At 62.1% G+C, this 19,552-nt stretch overlaps 1 protein-coding gene across 8 annotated transcripts in view; it reads right to left on the reverse strand.

The window, feature by feature from the left end:
* Positions 1 to 243: 243 nt before the first annotated feature.
* The window catches only part of Lamb3 (laminin subunit beta 3), a 58,236-nt gene continuing 38,927 nt past the window's right edge, over positions 244 to 19,552 (reverse strand). For all 8 annotated transcript variants that reach the window (XM_013078575.3, XM_004862029.4, XM_087194009.1 and 5 more), the window contains 18 exons: positions 18,138 to 18,329; positions 17,010 to 17,073; positions 16,512 to 16,702; positions 15,030 to 15,150; positions 14,185 to 14,373; positions 12,988 to 13,143; positions 12,447 to 12,643; positions 12,005 to 12,119; positions 11,096 to 11,474; positions 9,314 to 9,474; positions 9,007 to 9,230; positions 8,566 to 8,763; positions 8,137 to 8,281; positions 4,791 to 4,998; positions 4,377 to 4,518; positions 3,901 to 4,077; positions 2,690 to 2,843; positions 244 to 801 (listed from right to left, as the gene is read on the reverse strand). In XM_013078575.3, the coding sequence (XP_012934029.2) occupies positions 665 to 801; positions 2,690 to 2,843; positions 3,901 to 4,077; positions 4,377 to 4,518; positions 4,791 to 4,998; positions 8,137 to 8,281; positions 8,566 to 8,763; positions 9,007 to 9,230; positions 9,314 to 9,474; positions 11,096 to 11,474; positions 12,005 to 12,119; positions 12,447 to 12,643; positions 12,988 to 13,143; positions 14,185 to 14,373; positions 15,030 to 15,150; positions 16,512 to 16,702; positions 17,010 to 17,073; positions 18,138 to 18,329 (3,150 nt within the window). In that variant the 3' untranslated portion in view covers positions 244 to 664. The remainder of the gene's footprint in view (positions 802 to 2,689; positions 2,844 to 3,900; positions 4,078 to 4,376; positions 4,519 to 4,790; positions 4,999 to 8,136; positions 8,282 to 8,565; positions 8,764 to 9,006; positions 9,231 to 9,313; positions 9,475 to 11,095; positions 11,475 to 12,004; positions 12,120 to 12,446; positions 12,644 to 12,987; positions 13,144 to 14,184; positions 14,374 to 15,029; positions 15,151 to 16,511; positions 16,703 to 17,009; positions 17,074 to 18,137; positions 18,330 to 19,552) is intronic.

The following is a 19,552-nucleotide window of genomic DNA, read 5'->3' on the forward strand; positions in this document are numbered from 1 at the left end:
GCTGGTCTTAGGCCTGCCTCGGGGAGCTGGATAGGTCTGAAACCAACTCTTCCCTCCTCTGGAATGAAGAGCAGGACTGCCGTCCACAGGCGAGGGCGGCCCTGGGCAGGGGTCTGGCCTCCCGAAGTTTCGGCTCTGCAGGCCGATGAGTGAGGAGGGTACCCCTACCCCTGAGCTCACTGGAGACGGGACAAAGGCTCACTGAGGGGAGGACTGACGCTTTTCCCTCTTTGAGCCTCCAGGTTCCTTTCCAGAGATTTTTATTGGGCTTTTTCATTTGTACACGATTTTTGAAATGCTTTTTTTGTGTGTTCCTGGGGATCGAACTCGGGACCCTGCGCTTGCAAGGCAGGCAGCAGCAACACTGGGCTAAATCCCTGGCCTGTGTACACAATTTCTGTTAAGTTTTGCATTGGTCCTGGATCCACAGCACTGGAGGACGCAGTGGGAACACTGCCCAGCCCAGCTCCCTGGACTCAGGTCCCCGGCCAGGCGGGCGCCTCGCCACCTCTGTCCCCCCAGTGCAGCGGCCCCCACTCAAGCTCGCAGCCCGGCGACAGCTGCACACCCGGGGCCTGGACCGCACTGCGGCTGGCAGCAGTCCCTGGGAGCCAGGACGCAGCCCACCTCTGCCTGCTCCCCAACGCAGGGTGCCGGGTGGATCTCACTTGCAGGTGGCATAGTAGAGCACGCGCCCGCTGATGTGGTCTCGGATCTGCTCCACACGCTTCTCCAGCCCCGTCAGGTCCGCTGAGCGCAGCACGATGGCCTGGCTGCCCCGCAGCAGCTCCGACTCCATGTCTGAGGGGCGGGAACAGCGGACAGGGTGAGACATAGATTCTGCCCTGCCTGGGGCAGCACGGCAGAGGGTGGCTGAGAAGCCTGGCCTTGGGGCCCAACCCGACCCCAGAGGCAGAGCCAAGAGGCCTCCTCCCAGGGATCCCGTGCCCCTGCGCCTCTCCTCTGCTCTAGGCTGACGAGGGGTCACTGGCACCAAGACGCTGGCCCCACGCCCTGGACACCTGCCGCCCCGCCAGTGACCACCGGATGGGTACTTGGCAAAGAGCTGACCAGAGCCCCTGCCCACTTCCCCTCCAAGAAACAGCACTGCTTATAAACCCAGTCCCCCCAGGCCATTCTGCACACCCCGTCCGGATTATTCATGATGGTCTGGAAGAGTCCCGAGTCCCAGGCCGGCCTGTCCCAGGCCCGACTCCTGGGGCTGTAGGGATACGGATGCAGGCACCCTACACATTTCTGAGGCTAGATTTCCTCAGGTCAACACCTCTGCTCCTCCCAATGTAGCTGCTGGGTCCCTGCCTCCCCACCCGATGTGTGCCTGTATGCAATATCCCTCTGAGGACGCAGCAGCCAGCACTGCAAGCCCACCCCTAGGACAGCACAGCACCCCAGGGCTCCAGGCCGATGAAATCCAGGCCCATCCATCGAGGTTACTAAAGGGCCCCCTCCCAGAGGCCCCCAGTCACAATCCCCCTCACTCCATCCAACCAAAGCTAGGTTCCTGCAATGCCTTCCAGGGCTCCCACCGAGCCTGGCCTGGGTTGGGGGATAAGCCACCCCGGTGGCTAAGTAGTGCGCTCCGATTCCCCTTACTGGGGCGCTTTGTGTTCACCAGCGCTTTTGGCAGTAGCAAGAATTCACCGACTTACACAGAACTTGCAGTTCATCAAAACGCCTGGTTGTTTTCTGGTGAGCAATGACTCCTATCTGCCTATCAGGTACCGACGATAACGTGTTTTTAGCAACACAGCCACTGAGGAGCCAGGCCCCACCTGCCTCCTCGTGGCAAAGGCCCAAACAAGGCAGAAGTCACGGTTCCCTGATTTAACTCCCTCCTGCTGGTTCTGCCCATCCGCTCCGACTTTGCAGCTGCCTCGGGATACCCCTGTGCTGTCTGGTGCACTCGCTGCCTGTCTCTTCTGCTTCAACAAGGCCCTGCACTGGCCCCTTCCTCAGACTAGCTCCTCCTTCCTGCCCTGTGCCCCACCTCACATCGACCTCCGAGAGCTCACCAACCAGCCGTCTCTGTGCTGTCCACCTGGCCGCCCCACCCCATCCTGCTGACCACTTCTGCTCTGCTTGCTGCTCATGGACCATCAGCCCGGCGGCCCACCTCAGAGTCGGAGTGGCTTCTAGAGGTATAAACCCTGTTCCTCTTCCCCGTGAGATGTCATAAGGGCTGCGAACGCGCCCCTGCCGTCCACACCGAGATGCTTCCCTGGGGGCCCAGGCCCAGTCCGGCCTCCTGGTCCCGGCCTGCAGCCAGCTGCCTGGACCCAGCATGTGGAGCTGTGCTCCCCCCGCCCCTCCCACGAGCCCTCCAGCCCTGCCCTGCCCTGCCCAGCCAGTCCCGTGCTGTCCACACCAAGCCTCCCTCCTTCACAGCCTCCGGCCTCCACTTCCTTCCAGCCCGCCCCAGCCCCGAGCACTGTCTTTCCCGAACATCTCCCTGTGGAATGAATTCCTCCTCAGAACCTGAGCTCTCACTGCGTGCCCCCCACAGGCCGCCGGGTGCCCCAAGTGGCTCACGTCTGGAGCAACAGAAGAGTGGCCTCAGCAGGCCGGGCTGGTGTGACCCTGGGGCACACTTCAGGCACCGGGAAGGGCTGACTGCATCTCGGCCGGGTGAGAGCAGGCCCGGGGCGGGCGGGAGGGAAGCGGGCCTCACCTTGCATCTTGTCCATCATCTCCATGGTCTCCCCGAACAGCTCCTCGGCCTCCATCTGGACGCTGTGGATCCGGCTGCCCCGCTCACCCAGTGTGGGACTCTGACCCAACCGCTCCTTCAGCTCTGCGTACTTTTGCTTGATTTTCTCAAATCCCTGAAAAAGGTAGGCGGCTTCAGTGTCACCGTGGGGACAGGCTGTGCTGAAGCACTTGCATCGCGCTGATCAAGGGCCTCCGACCTTTCCCCACTGGGCTGGCTCCGCCTACGAGACCTCTGGGCCCCCCACGACTACTTAAACCTCTGAGCTGCCCTCCCTCCACCCCAGCCCGTCGCTGCTCCCTTGCTGCAGGCTCAGTGCCAAGCACGCAACAGGAGGGGAGGAGAAGGTGGCTGTACACCGACCACACACTGATGCCCTGGCCCAGGGATGCCAGGGTCCTCGAAGCACGAGGGTGGCTCCTTGACTGTCCTCAGAGCCCAGAGGGAACCCAAGGTGGGACCAGTACAGAACCCGAGGTGGAACCTGGACAGAACCCGGACAGAACCTGAGGCGGGACCCGGATGGAACCTGGACGGAACCTGGACGGAACCTGAGGCGGGACCAGGACGGAACCCGGATGAAACCCGGACAGAACCCGGACGGAACCCGAGGCGGAACCCGGACAGAACCCGAGGCAGGACCCAGACAGAACCCAGACAGAACCCGGATGGAACCCAAGGCGCAACCGGGCGGGACGTCTACACAGGGCGTCTGGCCAGGCTGGGGCTGAGACAAGCGGAAGACAGCACAGAAGGCTCAGGCTCTTTTGATGGACTGGCCAGGGACAGGCCACCGCCCCAGCCTCAGTGTCCCCCAGCCAGCTCCACAGAGGCAGCTGGAGGGGCTCAGGTGCCAGGCTAACTCCGGGCTTGTCTTTGTTCTTTTTATTTACGGGGTGTGTGTGTGTGTGCCTGTGTGTGTGTTCACACTAACCCAGAGCCTTCTCTCTGAGCTGGATCCTCAGCCTCTTTTAATGTTTCCTTTGAGGCAGAAGCTTACTGACTCACTAAGTTGCTCTGGCTGGGTGCGAACTTGTGACCCACCCTCCTCTGCTTCCCAGAGTGCTAGGATCACAGGCGTATGTGCTTCGGTTCCATGGTCTCAAAGGTTGCTCCTGTTCCGGAACCCCTGGCTGGCTGCGCCCCGCTGGACTGCTCTGGCCTCCCCATACCTCCTGGGCACTCAGAGCCCTCTGGCTGGCATCCTCTGCCAGCTGCTGGGCCTGTGCTGCCTGTGCCCGCTGCCGCTGGGCCTGGCGCTGGAGCTCCTCCATCCGTGCCCGGAAGCCGCCCAGCTGCTCCGTCATGCCCATCACCAGCCCTTCTGCTGGCCCCAGGACCTGCTGGACCTGTGGAAGGACGGGGATCCGGGCGGCAGTGGGCCTCAGACAGCAACCACTTCCTCTCGTCAGTCTTCCCACCCAACCACTCAGCGGCGTCCTTCGAAACCCCACTGTCCACTGACACCCAGGCCCCCCTCCGCTCTGCTGCCCCCGCCCTGCTTTCTGCAGCCCGGAGAGATGAGAACACCCTGAAGTTTGTCATTTGCCTTCTCCCACTTGGTGAACCAGGTCACTTCCCAGAATCCTCTGGGCCTGAGATGAATCTCTGTCCATCCCGGTTCGGGCGAGGAGCCAGGACGCCTCACCTCAGCAACCCTGTCCTGGATAAGCCGCAGCGAGCGGCCAGTCCCTTGCATGGTGTCCTGAGCTTCCTGCAGCGCCGCTGAGCCCTGTCTCAGGTTCCCGACCACGTCCTCCACCTGGCCTTCCACAGAGTGGGCCCGGATCCTGAGTGAGGGCCGGGGAGGGAGGACAGCAGAGTGAGGGGCAGGGAGTAAGCACCACAGCCCAGCGACGCCCTTCCTAGCGGGACAAGGCCCGCACAGCCCCGGTGGACGAAAGCGTCGGGGCCTGAGACAGCCCTGGGCGCAGTGACCCCTGTGGGAGGCAGGGTCCTGTGCTGCAGGCACCCGCACTCCGAGGGTCACGCAGAGCCCTCCACAGCAGGGCCGGGAGCGACACAGCTGCCCCAGCCTGGGCAGGCGCGCTCAGGGCCACACCTGGCCTGCTCAGCCTCGGCCTGGAGCCTCCGGGCCCGTGCCACGTCCTGCTCAGTCTGGGCCAGCACTAGGTCCACGTTGGGCAGCCTGGCTGCGATGGCCTGGATCTCCCTCATCTTCCGCAGGACAGTCGCTGAGTCTGAGGGCAGCAGCAGAGCCAACACAGCCTCACTGACCTCCTGGACGGCAGCTGCGTCTGTAGCAGGGTCTGGAAAGGCAGCCACTGTCAGCCTGGGGAGCCCGCAAGCTCCAAGGGGCAGCGGCCCCTCCGGGCCCAATCTCCACGCAAGGCCCCACCCTGGCCCCTCTGCTAGTGCCGAGGGAGCCACTGGCCCACTCAGCCTGACTAGGGGCCGGGACTTCTGGGAAGGGTATGGGAGGAGGATTGTCCGGCGCTGAGGGGAGCGGGAAGCGGGTGGGGAGGAGAGGGGAGGAGTGTGGGCAGCTGTGCACAGGAAGCGCGCTGAGAGGGGGCGGTGCCAGGCAGCGCTGCTGCACACCTGCCACCCTGCGGGGGCTGCCGGGAACAGTGAGACCCATCCCCTCCTCGCCGAGGCTGCAGAGCTCCTGAGCGGGAAGCTCCCCCTGATCCGAGCTGCCGCTGCCCCCCTCCTTTATCTTCCCCCCACTGCGGGCCCTGAACTTGGTCTTGGCTTTGGCTCCGGAGAACAGGGACCGGGTTTTGTCCAGGGCCACGTGGCCTGGGCCTGAGCACGGCACCTGGAACTTGAGGTCCTCAGTATTGCGGAGCACATGAATGACTGAAGGGCTCGGGATGCTGCTCCCCTTCACACCACACAGGACCAGGCAAGTGGCCCCTCCAACCCCAGCCTCCTGACCTGTGGAATGGGACTGAGGACCCCCATCCTAAAAGTGTAACAGGAAACAACCGACCAGCAAGAGCTTTACAAACAAATCTGACTCTGAGTAAGGGCGGAAGTGCAGAGGAGAGGGCACCTGGTGTGAAGGGTCAGGAGCTGCCCACCCAGAGGTCTGCCCCTGAGCCTGAGCACCCCTGGGCCTCGGGGGCCCAGCCAGCTGGCTACACAGGCCCCTCCCAGCCCTGCCTCCTGGGAAGTGAAGCCATGCTGATCATTGCTGCCTTCCTGGGCCAGCCTGCAGGAGCCCCAGGCACAGGTGACCCTGAGCTTGCTAAGAGGAATCTACCAGCTACAGGCTTCAGGAGGACGGCGCCCTGGAGACCCCATGCCCCTCTAGTCCACGTGCGGAACCCCCACAGGGCTCACCACACACCCTCCCAGAATCCTCTGGAACGAGGCAGCCCCCGGCTCTGGGTCGCTGCATGCTGCGGGACCTCTGCTGTGCGCATGCCCTTCTGAGGCCCTGTGTGGGCCCAGCGATATGTCCTGCTCTGCAAACAGCAAGTGGGAGCTGAGCCTGCAAGTGACTTAGACTCAGCTTGAAATCCAGGGGGGCGACAGGTACCCCACGTGACCAGCTGCAGTAAGCACAGGTTCTGGGGTGGCCACGGAGGGGCATCTGGGATGCTCAGAGGTGAGCAGGGATTAGGAGGTCAGGAGAGGTCGGAGGGAGACAATCCAGAGAAAAAAGCACGAGGGAAGGCAAGGAGGCAAGAGCGAGTGTGTGTGAGTGTGAGGAGTGTGAGTGTGAGTCCATCCCATAATGCAGCAATGGGGACTGTGGGCCACAGAGTGGCATCGACGGGCTGGAATGCTGCCTGCAACACCTCGGAGCTAGATGCCCTTAGGCGGGGTGTTTAACCTCTCTGCGCCTGATTTCTTACAAACAGAGTGGAAGTAATAATCGTACTTAGCTCATCTAGCCAACTACTGTTCAAATTAGGTATCGGAACAGCACCTGGCACTTAGTGAGTGCTTGATAAACCCTCGCTGTTAATTCTGTCAGTCCATTTGAGGACATGGGGCCACCATGTCCCTCCGGGCTGTGACCCCTCAGCAGCTGGCACCCGTGCTGCTTGCCGCAGCCCCTCCTCATGGTGACCGAGACAACTGTCCTGGGCCCCGCAGCCCCGCCCTTCCCTCTCCCTAGGACCATCCTCGGCCTTGACCCAAGATGCAGCGTAACCCAGAGGACCCGATGGCCAGGCCACTCCTGTGGCCGCCAGGAGCCTGGGCTGAGGCGAAAAGGAGAGAGCTCAGCCAGCCCCAGCTCTCCTGCCCAGGCCGGGCCAGTCCAGCTAATTCCAGATGAGCGGCCACTCAGTGTCCCTGGACTGCACTCGGGATCAAGACCACCTGTGCTGGGAGTCCGAGCCCTGGACACGAGATGCCCCTCCCTCTGTGCACTGGCACGGTCCCCCTGCATCCCCGGTGGGGTCTCCTGGCCCTCGGCAAGCCATGGACACCCGTGGACTCTGCCTGCCTCTCTCTCAGCGGAGAGCTCCAGCCTGGCTGGGACAAAACCCCTGCGCAGCAGCAGAAGAGCTGCTGGGTTACGCTGAGCCCTACACTCAGCCGTACTCACTGGGCTTCCAGCCAAGCAAGTCCCCAGCAGGGACCAGAAATCTAATAATATCAGCTCCCATTCCAGATACACCTTTAATTGTTCAAAGCACATTTTACGTGTTATTTGAGCCTCAGAATAAACTTGTGAAATACTACCGATCCCTCTCGCCAGTGAAAGATGGGCAGAGGAAAAGCGAGAAGTCCGAGTCACACCAGATTCCTGAGTGGGCCAGGACCCCCACTGCACGGCCTGTCCTGTTCTCTCCCACAGCCCCTCAACACTGGGAGCCTTCCAGTCTGCCCTGCTGCTGGGAGCGGGGACGTAGCCCTACGGAGGACAGCCACCTGGCCCTCTGGGGTGCACAGGCCAGCGGGGAGAGACCCGGTACATCCAGAGTCCCAGTGGGGCAGAGGCGAGATGCAGAAGGGGAGTAGGAAGGAGAAGACGACCACAGACAGGAAGGCCCGGAAAGGCCTCGCTCAGCAGATGGCGTTCAGACCAAGACCTGGAAGACCAGAGCAGCTACCCCGGAAAGGGCCCATCACAGTGCCAGGACCGCAAGGGCCCTGGGCAAGGACGGCCAGGGAGCGAAGGAGAAAGGAACCAGGGCCACGCCCAGGAGATGGGCAGCGCCAGACTCTGTAGGCCAGGAAGAAGCTGGGCACTTGTCCAGGAGCAAGGTGAAGCCGCTGAAGGACTTAAGGCAGAGCGGGATGTGCTCGGACTTAGATATTCTCCAAGGTGCCTGAGGCTGTTCTGCTGAGAGTGGACCCAGGGAGAGGGCAGGGAGGGGTGGCCGTGTGGCCACGTGCCTGGGTGAGGGGGCGGCAGGCACAGAGATAGGAACGAGTAGGGCAGAGGCCCAACACTACCAAGGAGAGCACGAAGGGCAGCTCACCCGAGAGGAAGTCCCGGACCTGCTGGACGAGGAGCCGTGTGCGCCTGACGTCCTCCTCCATCTGGGAGCGGCTGGTGCTCACCTGGGTCTCCAGGCGCTGGGCATCCGACTGGACCCGCAGGGCCGCTTCCTCAGCCACCCTGATCTGTTGGCACACAGGTTCAGCAGGGCCAAAAGCCCCTGGCAGCCCCGGGACCCTGTGGCTCAGCCTCCACCTTCAGAGCCATCTGCAAAGCCTTGGTTCGGCCCCAGAGCCGACAAGAGTGCTGGGTTAAGGAAAAAAGCCCACACCCTGGCTCTGAACTCCGCTGGCACTGCTGCAGGGACTTAGGCTGATCAACCACCAGGGCTGCCCCCCGGGCTGCTGCACGGCCAGGGCTCTGTGCCCCCTCCTGCCTCCCACCGGGGCCATACCTGCGCTGCACCTACCATCTGCCTGGTCTGCTGCAGCTGGGAGCTGAACCCTCGCAGCTGCTCGGCCACCTGTCCGGCCATCTGGAAGGCCCCTCCCGCCCGGGGGAGGGCGCCCCTGCAGTGGGAGCCACAGGTTGTGCCGTTTTCTTGGGGACACAGCTCACCAGGGCACGCTCCCGGGGTGCAGGCCGCCTGCCTGGCGCCTCCACAGAGCTGTGGAGAGGTGGGGGCTCCTCAACAACCACTCATCCCACAGCAGGAAACAAACAGCCAGACGGCTCCGTGACAACCTAGCCCCAAGAACTTGTTTCCCTGGCAACGCCGGAGCCCAGGGTGAGGGGCACAAGGGTCAGGGCTCACGGGCAGGGTCCCCCTGGTGGCACATGCGTGGCAGCAGTTGATGTGTGACTCCTGGAGCGGGGCTCCGGGAAGTGGGACTCTCACGTGCTCAGTCACCTTGTGCACGGTGGGTGTCAGGTCGGGCAAGGACGCCACCTCCGTCCACAGGGCGGCGAGCTCAGAGCCCCGTGCACCTCCTCCTCCTCCCTGAGCCTGCCTCTCCAGCCGTTCTGCCTCTCTGCGGCTGTCCCTGAGCTGGCGCAGCAAGCTCGAGCTGTCGGAAACCTGCTGGGCAGCCTGGGACGACCGTTCATAGGCTTCGGTCAGCATCCAGAAGGCCCCTGCGGGAAGAGCAGTGGGACTGAGTGGGCCTGGCCCAGGGGGGAGCAGGTGGGAGCAGAGCATCCTACTGTGCTCTCCTCACCTGAAGGATCGGCGCTGTGGAGCTTTTCGAACTTCGCCCTCTTGTCCTGATACACGACAAGGAGGTCACTGAGGCTCCTGCCCAGACTCTCCAGGTCTCCTGGGAGGGAGAGAACCTCTTCCTCCAGGGGCAGGTCCAGCTGCAGGCCCTGGAGAGTCCCCCTGGGGTGGGAGAAGAACTGGCTAAGACAGAGGAGGGGTTCTGCCTCCCCCGAGGCAGGGAACACGCTCGCTGGAGGGGGAACCCCCGGCTGCACAGCATTCGGCAGGGGCAGGAAGGAGGCTGAGTGGGCTGGGCCGGGGACAGCCTCCCTCCGCCCTGTCCAGCCAGGCCACCGAACTCTGCTGCTCGGCTTCCAGGGCCCCAACAGTCCGGGCTCTCCTCCACCTCCCGCAGCTCTCCCGCTCCTGGCTTCTGTGAGGAGCACTGTCCAGGCCCCTCCGGTCACGGCTGTGTCGAGATGTCCCCCAAAGGGGGACCTACGCAGGCACAGGGGGCGCTTCTCAGAGGTGGCTGGATCTACAGCGTGTGGCGCTGGGATTGATCCGTGGTGCAGTGCTAGGATCAGGGGCACTAGGATTAAGGTGCGAGTGCTGCCCACCCTAGGCAGCCTGGATAAGGCAGAAGGCACAGGAAGAGCTGTGGTCGTCCCTTGCTTGCTTTTGCTGCCTTCTGTCTGCTATGACCTGTTTCTCCTCTGCCTGCCACCCCGCCTTGGAGCCAGCTGACTGTGGACTGAAACCTCTGCAAACTGTGAGCCAAATAAACCTTTCTTCTTTAACTTTGGGTGCCTGGTATTTTGTCTCAGCAACGAGAAAAGTAAGACCCCTCCTCCTTGGCTCCCTCCAAGCAAGCAGCTACCACCCGGAGAGTGGCCCACACACCTCTCTTCTGCAGCCTGAAGAGCCCGCCGCCAGCCCACTCCTGAGATCTCCCAGAGGGTCCCCTGTCCCGGTGCCCTTTGCTCTCCACCAGCCTCAAGTCCCGCCTACAAGCCCTGAGCCCCCCACCTCTGGGTCTTGCTTGGGCACAGCACACCGTCTGTGGCCTGCTCATCCCTGCACCATCAGCCTCCTGCACGCTGTGAACAGACAGCGCCTGCATGGCCACCCACCCGCTTACAACACACCGGCCGGCTCCACGCAAGCTCCTGAGGCAGCGGACTGGGCTGTGTTCAATTTAATGTTCAGACACCTCGTACAATGTGTGCCTCGGAGTGCTTTAAAAATGCGTGGACTGAGTGAGTGAATGAACAAATGATTCCCAACATTTGCGCCAGCTCTCCTGCTGCCCCTGAAAGGAGCTCTAGCACCCGGTGAGTCAGAGCCTCAGAGCTCATGAGTAAGTTTCCGGGCTGCCGTTCCCAGCTGCCAGCACACACCTGGCCGGCCTGCGCACTGCCGGTCCACAGCCTTCAGGGAGCGCAGGCCGATTACAGAAGCCTCCAGAAAGGATCTCACCAGGAGGGCGGCCCTGCCCTGCCGGGGAAAGGGCTGTGGGCGGGGCCCAGAGGAGTCCAGAGCCAAGCTAGGAGCTAGGTTTGGCACCCCGCCGTGCCGCCCTCCCAGGGGCAATCCAGAGCTGGCCCTCCACAGGCCGCCAGGCACAGGAAGAGCAGTGGGCTCGGGCTCCCGGCCCTTGGCAGCTGCATCTCCGAGCAGCAAAACCGGAAGGGACACTAGCCCCTCCCCTCAGGGGGCATCACTGCCAAGTCTGTGAGCTGCCAGGCTGCGGGCACTCAGACAGGCCCGCCTGTCCTCACACTGGCAGGGGAGCGATTACCTGATGGAGAGGACGCTGCTGGCCATCTGGGCCACATCCCGCTCCGGGGCTGAGGCCTGGCCCAGAAGGGCCTGGATCTGCTCCACCTTGCTCGTGGCATTCAGGACCCGGGGTCCCAGCTCCACGTCCTGCAGACCCGGCCCGGGCCGCAGGCCACTGGTGGCATTGCGAAGTCTGCCGAGGCGCCCGGCCTGTAACCGAAGGGCTGCGTCGTGGATCTGGAAGCAAGGGTGGCAGGCCACGCACACAGGGTAGCGGGCACAGTGGCCTCTCTGGCACTGGTCACAGCGGCGCCCAGTGAAGCCAGGGCGGCAGAGACAGCGGCCGGAGACCTTGTCGCAGCCTGGGTCCTCCGTTCCCCGGAAGTCACAGTCACACGCTGAGGCGGGGAGAAGGCAAGTCAGAGGCCAGGCAGGGAGACGAAGGAGTCCCCCCCGAAGAGGGGTCTGGCCTGGCGGACCCCTCGGGGCTCAAGGGACAGACTGTGGGGGCCGGAACCAGGCACAGCAACGGCAGCAATGACAGCACCCACTGCGCCAGGCCTGGTGCTCAGGACGTCACATGCCGCTCACCTCCCTCAGAGTTGCCCCTGAGGTCCAGAGAGCAACCTGCCTCGCACCTCCTGCTCCAGGGAGGAGACGCATGCAAGGGGCAGGGCCCCGTGTGTCCCCGGATGAGGCAGCCTGAGACCAGGACCAGGTCTGGGCACCCCACACCCTGCGCTCTGTCCCCCCAGGATCACTTCCTGCGTCCCTGCAGCTGCTGTGGGAGACGCTGTCGCCAACTACCGCCCTGCTGGGGACGCGGAGTGGCCTGAATCAGCCTGACCAGGGCTGTCCACGCGCAGCCACCTCACATCAACGCGGGGTGCCGAGCCCACCCACCCACGCCCTCACGGTCAGCACGCACCTCGGCACCCTGTGCCCGCGTCTCCGTGGGTCCGGTCGGGACACTGGCGGATGGCTGCAGCGGCATTGCACGTCAGGCCACCAAAGCCTTCCCGACAGGGGCACTGCCCTGTGAACTGGGCAGAGGATGGCACGTTGGGGACCCCGGCAGGCTCTGCTGCCCTGGCACTGGGGACTGTGTCCCAGACCCCCACTCTGCAGGCGGCACCCAGGGCTCCTGGCTGTCGGCAGGGCGGGTGCACCCCCCAAACATGGGCTTCCCGCCAGGACAAACCCAAAAGTCAGGGTCCCGGGTCTCCTGAGAGCCACAGGGGGAGGAACACCTGCCAGCCCCCAGGGGACCAGGACAGAAGCAGCCAGCCTGCATGGAAGGGCCCGAGTGCACTGTGCGGGTGGCGGAGAGCGGCAGCCCGCCTCTCCCGCTGTGGGGCCGCCGCCCATACCTGGTTGCACTGGGAACTGAGGGAGGTATGAGGGTCACAGGCACACGGCTCGCAGCCCCGGCCGCTGGCCAGCTTCCAGTGGTTGGGGGCACACTGATCACATCTGGGGCCCACCACGTTGGGCAGACACAGGCAGCGCCCCGTCTCCTCCTCGCAGGGCATGTCTCGCCGGGCCCCCAGGACGCTGCAGTCACAGCCTGCGGAGGGACGCCCCAGACAGCTCAGGCCCTGCGGACACACAGCCAGGGAGGGGCCGAGCCGGGGAAGGGCGGGCGGGGCGGGTCTGTGCCCTTCGGACCGGACAGGGGGGCTCACGCTGGCTGGCTGCCGAGCTGCTGCCCTTGCTCCAGCTGTCCCAGTTCCCCCCTTCCAACCCAGGCCCGTGCTGCCACCTGCTGGACGCTTGTGGCCCAGCACCTGGCGCTGGGGAACACAAATCTGGTCTGCGGAGCAAAGGCCTGACCCAGGGCGCAGAGAGAGCGAGCGCGCTCCTCTGCAGCGAGACCGCGCCCTCCCCGCCGCGCCGCCCGGCCCCACTCACGGTGGCAGCCCTGCGGGTTGCTGTGAACGAGTCCGGTGAAGCCCGGCTTGCACAGGTCACAGCGCTGGCCCTGCACCTGCTCCTTGCACACGCACTGCCCGGTCACAGGGTCGCAGGGAGCTCCCTCCACCGCCCCGTCCGGGTCACACTCGCAGGCTGCGGGACAGGAGGGAGGGAGAGCTGAGCCAGGGCGGGCTCCAGCAGCCTGGCAGCCTGGCCAAAGCCCGTCCACCACGGCCTCAGCCTCAGCTTCAGCACGGGCTTCACCCCTGTGCCTCTGTTTCCTCATCTGGAAATGGGGAAACAGCACAGCCTTCACGGCCTTCTTGTGTGGAATAAAGTCGTGGGCAGCAGGCGGGCGGGACAGAACTCGGCACTGGTAAGTACCACGCAGTACTTCTACCGGCTATTTCCGGGGCAATTACTACATGCGAGCACTGAGCCTGGCCTCTCGGGTCTTCCACAGTCCTCAAGATAGCCCCTGACAGGTTCCTTCCAAGTGTCATCCCCATTGCAGAGATAGGGAACTCGAGGCACAGAGATGTTAAAGAACATCCGCGAGGTCACATTGCGAGTAAGTGCGAGACAGGCCGAGTCAAGCCCAGTCACTCCTCCATAAACACAAATTATCAACAGGAAGTGACCCCACTGTTCCTGCCCGGCCCCCGACCTTTTCCATGCATTCCCAGACACAGACTCCTTCATCCCGAAGTTCCTCCCACTGGGCTTGCCGGAGTCCACCTGTGTTCAGCCTGCTCTCCCGTGTGCGCTCTGGGGCCTGTGGAGGCCCTGTTGCCTCGGGCTGTTGGTTCACTCTGCTGCTCTGAGTGTCAGAGCCAGCTGAGCAGCCTCCGGGCTGTGATCAGGAGGTGTAAGACACAGCCCCACCGAGAAGGGCTCAAAGGCCGCACTACAACACGGTGACAGCACTCAGCACGTACATGGGCAGTCCGCTCTCACCCTCCGCTTCACCAGTGCAGGATTTATGGCCCCAAAGAGCGTGAGCGCTGACATGCAGCTTCCCTCGCCCGCGCCCAGGGTCAGGGCCCTATATTCATTGGCTGACTCATCAATGATGATCCAAGGGGCTGAGGGGCTTGCTTAAGAAAAAGCTAAACGACTCCCAGCCAGTCTCCCCGGGGGCCCGTGGCCAGAGTGAAGGGGTGTCAGGCACAGGTGACGCCAGCCGCTACTCACGAATGCAGGTCTCCCCAGCGGGGGCGCCCGGGCGCCGGTTCCGGAAGTAATGCAGCTGACACCGCTCACAGTTCTGGCCCTCCGTGTGATCCCTGCAATTGTCACACACGCCTCCGTGCGCCCCCTGGCTGGCGGCAAACACAGCTGGGTCGAAGTGACAGGTCTCCGAGTGCCCGCTGCAGTCGCACCCTGGAAAAGGGAGCCCCCAGCTAACATCTGACCGGCACCTTCGCCACGGGTCAGCCCATGAGCAGCTCAGCTCTGGGCGGTGCTCTGGGCAGGGAAATGGGGAAACTGAGGCCAAGGGAGGCCAGTGTGGGATACCACAGCCACAGCACCAGGAAGAAATCAGAGTAGAATGAGAACCCAGGACTCGACTCCCCGTGGGGCAGCCAGGAACCGAGGCTGTGCCGGGCCGAAAGGAGACAATGTGCATGCCCAGCCCTCCCGCCCTCCATGGTCTCCTGCTGGGTTGCTGCCTCTGTGGGCCATGCGGACAGAGCCCCAACTCCGAGGGACCCTCTGGAGTGGGAAAAGTGACAGCAGGGAGCCAGGTGAGTCTGTGACAGGTAGAGCAAAAGGAGGGGCCAGGAGAAAGCTCTGAGGTTACTGTGGAGGTGGGACACCAAGTCAGGCCCCTCTGGGCCAGCTGAGGAGGGCAGAGGCCATGCGGGCATCCTGCCCACACCTCTTTCTGCCCCATGAGCCAAGGCAGCTTACACTGCAGGCTGCAATTCGGTCTGCACTGGAATAATAACATCAGATCCGCCCTGTGTCCAGGCAAGGTCAGTGCCACATGGAAGGGCCAGCACCAGAGCCCGTCACCATAGGGAGGGTGGGCCTACTTTGGCACTCGTGGGCATCCTGGTCCTCTGCAGGTCTCCAGGGCTGGTTGTTGTAGAAGGGGGCACAGCGTTCACAGTGGGGGCCGGCAGTGTTGTGTTGGCAGACGCAGACCTCGTGGACCTGGGAGGGGCGGACAGAGGACAGCTGCAGGGATGCGCCTGCCAACCTCCAACCTCCTCCAACCTCCCTCTGCCACCCTCCAAGCTCTCCAGGGTGTTTCGGCCTTCGCCTCTCCTGGGCCGCCCACAGAGGCTGCTGGCCTGCGTGGCTATGTGTGAGTGTGTGTGCCTGTGTGTGTACGTGCCACTCAGCGCCGCTAGCAGGCACTTCCTAAGCGCATCTCTTGCACGTGGACAGCCCCGTGTGGGCGTGTTCGGGTCACAGTACCCTTGGTACCCCGGGATTCCAGGCTTCCAGGCTTGCTGGAGACTCAGATTCCAGCCACCTATGATTCAGGTGCTTGGCTGAACAGCTACTAGAGTCATTAAGGTATAGAAATAGAACAGCTATTGTGTAGTAATTGCTTCCAAATTAAGCCGACACCCTCAGCTCAGCATGGGAGGACTAGTGTCCCACTCCCTGCCCACAGCACAGCAGTGGCCCGACTGGCCCCTCTGTCAGCCTCCTGATGTTTCTCCTCAGGTCAGGAATGCCCTCTCTATTCAGGGTAAACCCTGCCCCAGCTAGAACGCCCGCTGCAGAAGGCCTCAAGTTCCAAACAATTCCGTGCTGGCTGCCCCTCACCATCACCTGGGAGTGCTTTTAAGACACCCAGCTCAGCCGAATCTCGGGGGGGGGGGGGGGGCCAGGCATAGCACCTTTGAAAAGTGGCGACTCCACAGTACATCTGGGCTGCCCAGGCCCTCAGCGCAGCAGCCGCCCGCAGGCCTGGGAGGGCAGCGCACCCCTCCGCCTCTGCCACAGGCTCTGTCCTCTCACGTCTGTCCCACCCCTGCCCCTTCTGTCCTGAACACTGCCCTCCACCCCCACTGCCTGGCCTGGAGCACGGAGACGGGGCTCTCAGCTCAGCTCAGGAGTTGGAATCACCCACCACTGCAAAAGCCAGTGATAAAGCCAGGATATCTGAGGGTGGAGGCGAAGCAAGCACTTGTAGCTCTCCGTGAAACTATAATTTATAATAATATTTACATAATACTATTGTAAATAATATAATTTATAACATTTACACAAACCATAAATAATTATAATTTGCAATAATATTGCAAATGAAATTTGCCTATTAGAAGTACAATGTGTAACCTGCGTTGAGAAGTTCTGCCCTGAGCTCTCCCCAGTACCCATGCATGGAACTGAAAATGAAAACCGTTCCCAACCCTAAAGCAGGTCTGAAGAAGCCCTAGGAAACGGATGCTGAGCTGCATGAGGTCCCGGGTTCGTCCTCACTCCTCCCCGAGTCCTGAGGGCCGGGCTGGCCTCTAACCCAGCGCCCCCTCTCCGAGCCACCCTGCCCTCTTGGACACCTGCACGGCGGAGGGGGACTCCGCGGCCCCGGGCTTGGCGGCGCAGCGGCTGGCGTGGCCGTGACAGAAGCAGGTCCCCTGCAGACGTAGCTGGGACACCGAGAAGAAGGCGCTGGGAGGCACGTAGCCCCTGCGGGGCACGGGGGCCAGCTTGGTGAAGTTGACTCTCCAGTTGGTGATGTCGCCCAGCTCTGAGCGGGTCGCGGCAGGGAGGGACCGGGAAACGAGAGGAAGAGGCGGGAAGTCAGAAGCCAAGCCCGGAGTCAGGGGCTAAGGACGGCGCTGGGATCTGCCCGCCGAGAAGCCACCTGCACAGGGCCCCCAGCCCGCCTCCCTGGCCCCTTCTTCGCCCGCGTCCCAGCTTCCCTGCGGGCTACGCAGGCCGGCTCCAGACCCCAACCAGGTTGGAAAAACTGGAGGGAACAGGAAATGTCACGACCCGGGCTGCAGCGCCTCCCGCCACTCGCAGTCCCACCGCAGAAGAGTCGCCGCACTAACCTCGAATTTTCTGGCTTTGAGTCGCTGGGATCCCAGATGCTAAATCCATGAGGTTAAGCTGGAGCTGTGCAGAGAGGGGAGGAGAGCAGCGAAGAAGAGGTGAGCGGCGCCCCTCCCAGAGGAAGTCTCCTTCCGGCCACACCTAAAACCGCCCTGACTGAGGCTGCCCCCTGCCCCAGGGAGCCGGACCGCGGGGCCATGTGCGTGCGTGCGTGCGTGTGCGTGCATATGTCTGCGTACTTCTCTCTCAACATATAGCTGTTGCAAGAATTTCCTGATTTCCCTGGGTCAAAATTATGGCAAATGCACAATCTGCACATGAGGAATCAGCAGACAGGATGAAGGGAGGGGTCCGGAGCCCAAGAGCCTGTGGATGTAGCAACCGCAGCCCTGGACAACCTGACGTCAGCGAGCCTTTCGTGCGTGATGAAAACCATTCCTTCCAGGTGACGTCCCTCGCACACCCTTGCTTTTCACGTCAGCCCCCGCAGGTCAGAAGGAAGTCCTGGGCCCTGGTCTAGACTTGGTCCAGAATGCAACCAAAGGGGTCGGTGCCACCTGAGGGCAGCAGAGGTGCCCGGGGTGGGTGGCACTCTGAGCATCCGTCCAGAGAGCGCTCGGGCTCACTGTGCTCCTCAGCCAGGGGAGGGAGCAGCAGCCCACAGCCTCCTCGGCCGGGCAGTGAAGAACTGTGCCCGTGCTCGGAGGACTTGCAGGGAAGCACTCTAGGCTCTAGGTGACCGAGCCCGAGTTCTCACTCCTGGCTGAGGTGACCTGGGACTCTGGGTGACAAATTTCCCTCCAAGGACTAGAATTGGGGCAGATGAGTAAATTAACCCAAAAAGTCATTTGTGAGTTTAATGTTATCAGCGTAAAAATAAATTTGTGCAGTTTGCTCATTTGCATGTAAGGAGTCATCCTGAGGCCCTTGCGCTGGAGCCGAGTCCATCCTCCCCCTTCCTCGAGGTTGGGCCGCCCAGCCCTGTGGGAGGAGGCCCTGGAGGAGGCCGGGCGGCCCACAAGGGAAGCTGGCCATGGTGTCCTCTCCTCTTTCCAAGCATCCCGTGGCTCTGAGCCAGCCACACAGGGCGCCTCTCGGGCCCACTTCCCCAGGGCCCCTCTACCTACCTTCCCGCCATTTAGCTGCCCATTAGCCTTCTGGGGCAGGGTCCGGCACCGTGCATCCAGCCAGCTCTGGGGCTGGCCCTGGTGGACCCCAGGGAAGGCAGAGGCGCAGTCGCCAGCCAGGTACTGGTACACCCGCCAGGTCTTGCCGAAGTCTGAGGAGCGCTCGATCAGCATGCCAGCGGGCACAGGCCCCTGCAGAGACAAGGAGGGGTCCTGAGTGACTGGCGGGAGGGAGGCAATGTGTGTACCTGCGGGGACACAATCACAGAGAGCAGCTCCTCAGGCGGGAGGAAGAAAGGGCCCCAGCAGGACCAAGTGGTCTAATCCTCCTGGCAAACCACAGGCCTCTGCAGTTCATCCCCAGGAGAACCGTGGAAAGTAGTGGAAACAAGATCTGTATTCCAGAAGGTGTGATCCCTAGCCAACCCCCAACTCCGTCCCGGCTTCCAGGCCAGAAAATTCTGCCCTAGCATTTCCCACAGCCATTTTTATTCCTCCTAGACCTGAGTCCACCCTCTCTCCACTGTGGCCATCGATGGCCCCAGATCAGGGTGTGGTCATGCTGGCCTGAATCACCGCCACAGTCTGGAAATACCCCAAGCCACTGTCGCACATCACAGAGGAATCTTCCCGGTGGTTATCTGATCAGCACATCCTTCACCCCATCTGCACTGTCCCAAAGATAAGATGCAAGCTCCTCGTGTGACCTCCTGCGTCCCCACTCCCTCCCGGGGTGAGGCCATCTGCTTCTTAGCGTCAACCATGCAGATTCAGAACCCTAAAAAGCAAACCCCAAGTCAGGCCACCTCTCCAGCTTCAACACCACCTCCTATGTCCCTCCCTTCCCTCATAGGCGCTTCTGATTTCCCCTTGTTCACTCTTACCTGGTCATACCAGCCACCATACAAAGACCCTTCTTTGCATCTCTCCAATGACCAGTGATGTTGAACATTTTTTCACATATTATTTGCCATTTCTACTTCATCTGAGAAGTGTCTATTCATTACAGGTGCCCAGTTTTGGGTTTGGTCTTTAAACTTTATACTTAATTTAAATATCTTTGTCTGAGGAACAGCTGGAAAAAAATTTTTCCCACCTGTGGGTTGTCTCTTCACTCTGTTGATGATTTCTTTGGCTGTGCAAAACCTTTTTAATAAGATGAGATCACAGTTGCTGATTCTTTTTAATATTTCCTGTGTGATTGGCGTTTTATTCATAAAGTGTTTGCCTGCACCTATGTCTTCAAGAGTTTTACCTATTCTATCTTCTAGAAGATTCATCTCACCCCAGAAAGAATGACTGTTATCAAGAAATCAACCAATAATAAATGCTGGCGGGGGTGTGGGGGAAAAGGAACGCTTCTCCATTGTTGGTGGGAGTGCAGACTCGTGCAACCACTGTGGAAATCAGTATGG

The sequence above is a fragment of the Heterocephalus glaber genome, unplaced genomic scaffold (genome assembly GCF_053883595.1).
Source record: "Heterocephalus glaber isolate CG9 unplaced genomic scaffold, H.glaber_assembly_v1.0 deba00001600, whole genome shotgun sequence".
NCBI classification, from domain to species: Eukaryota; Metazoa; Chordata; class Mammalia; order Rodentia; family Bathyergidae; genus Heterocephalus; species Heterocephalus glaber.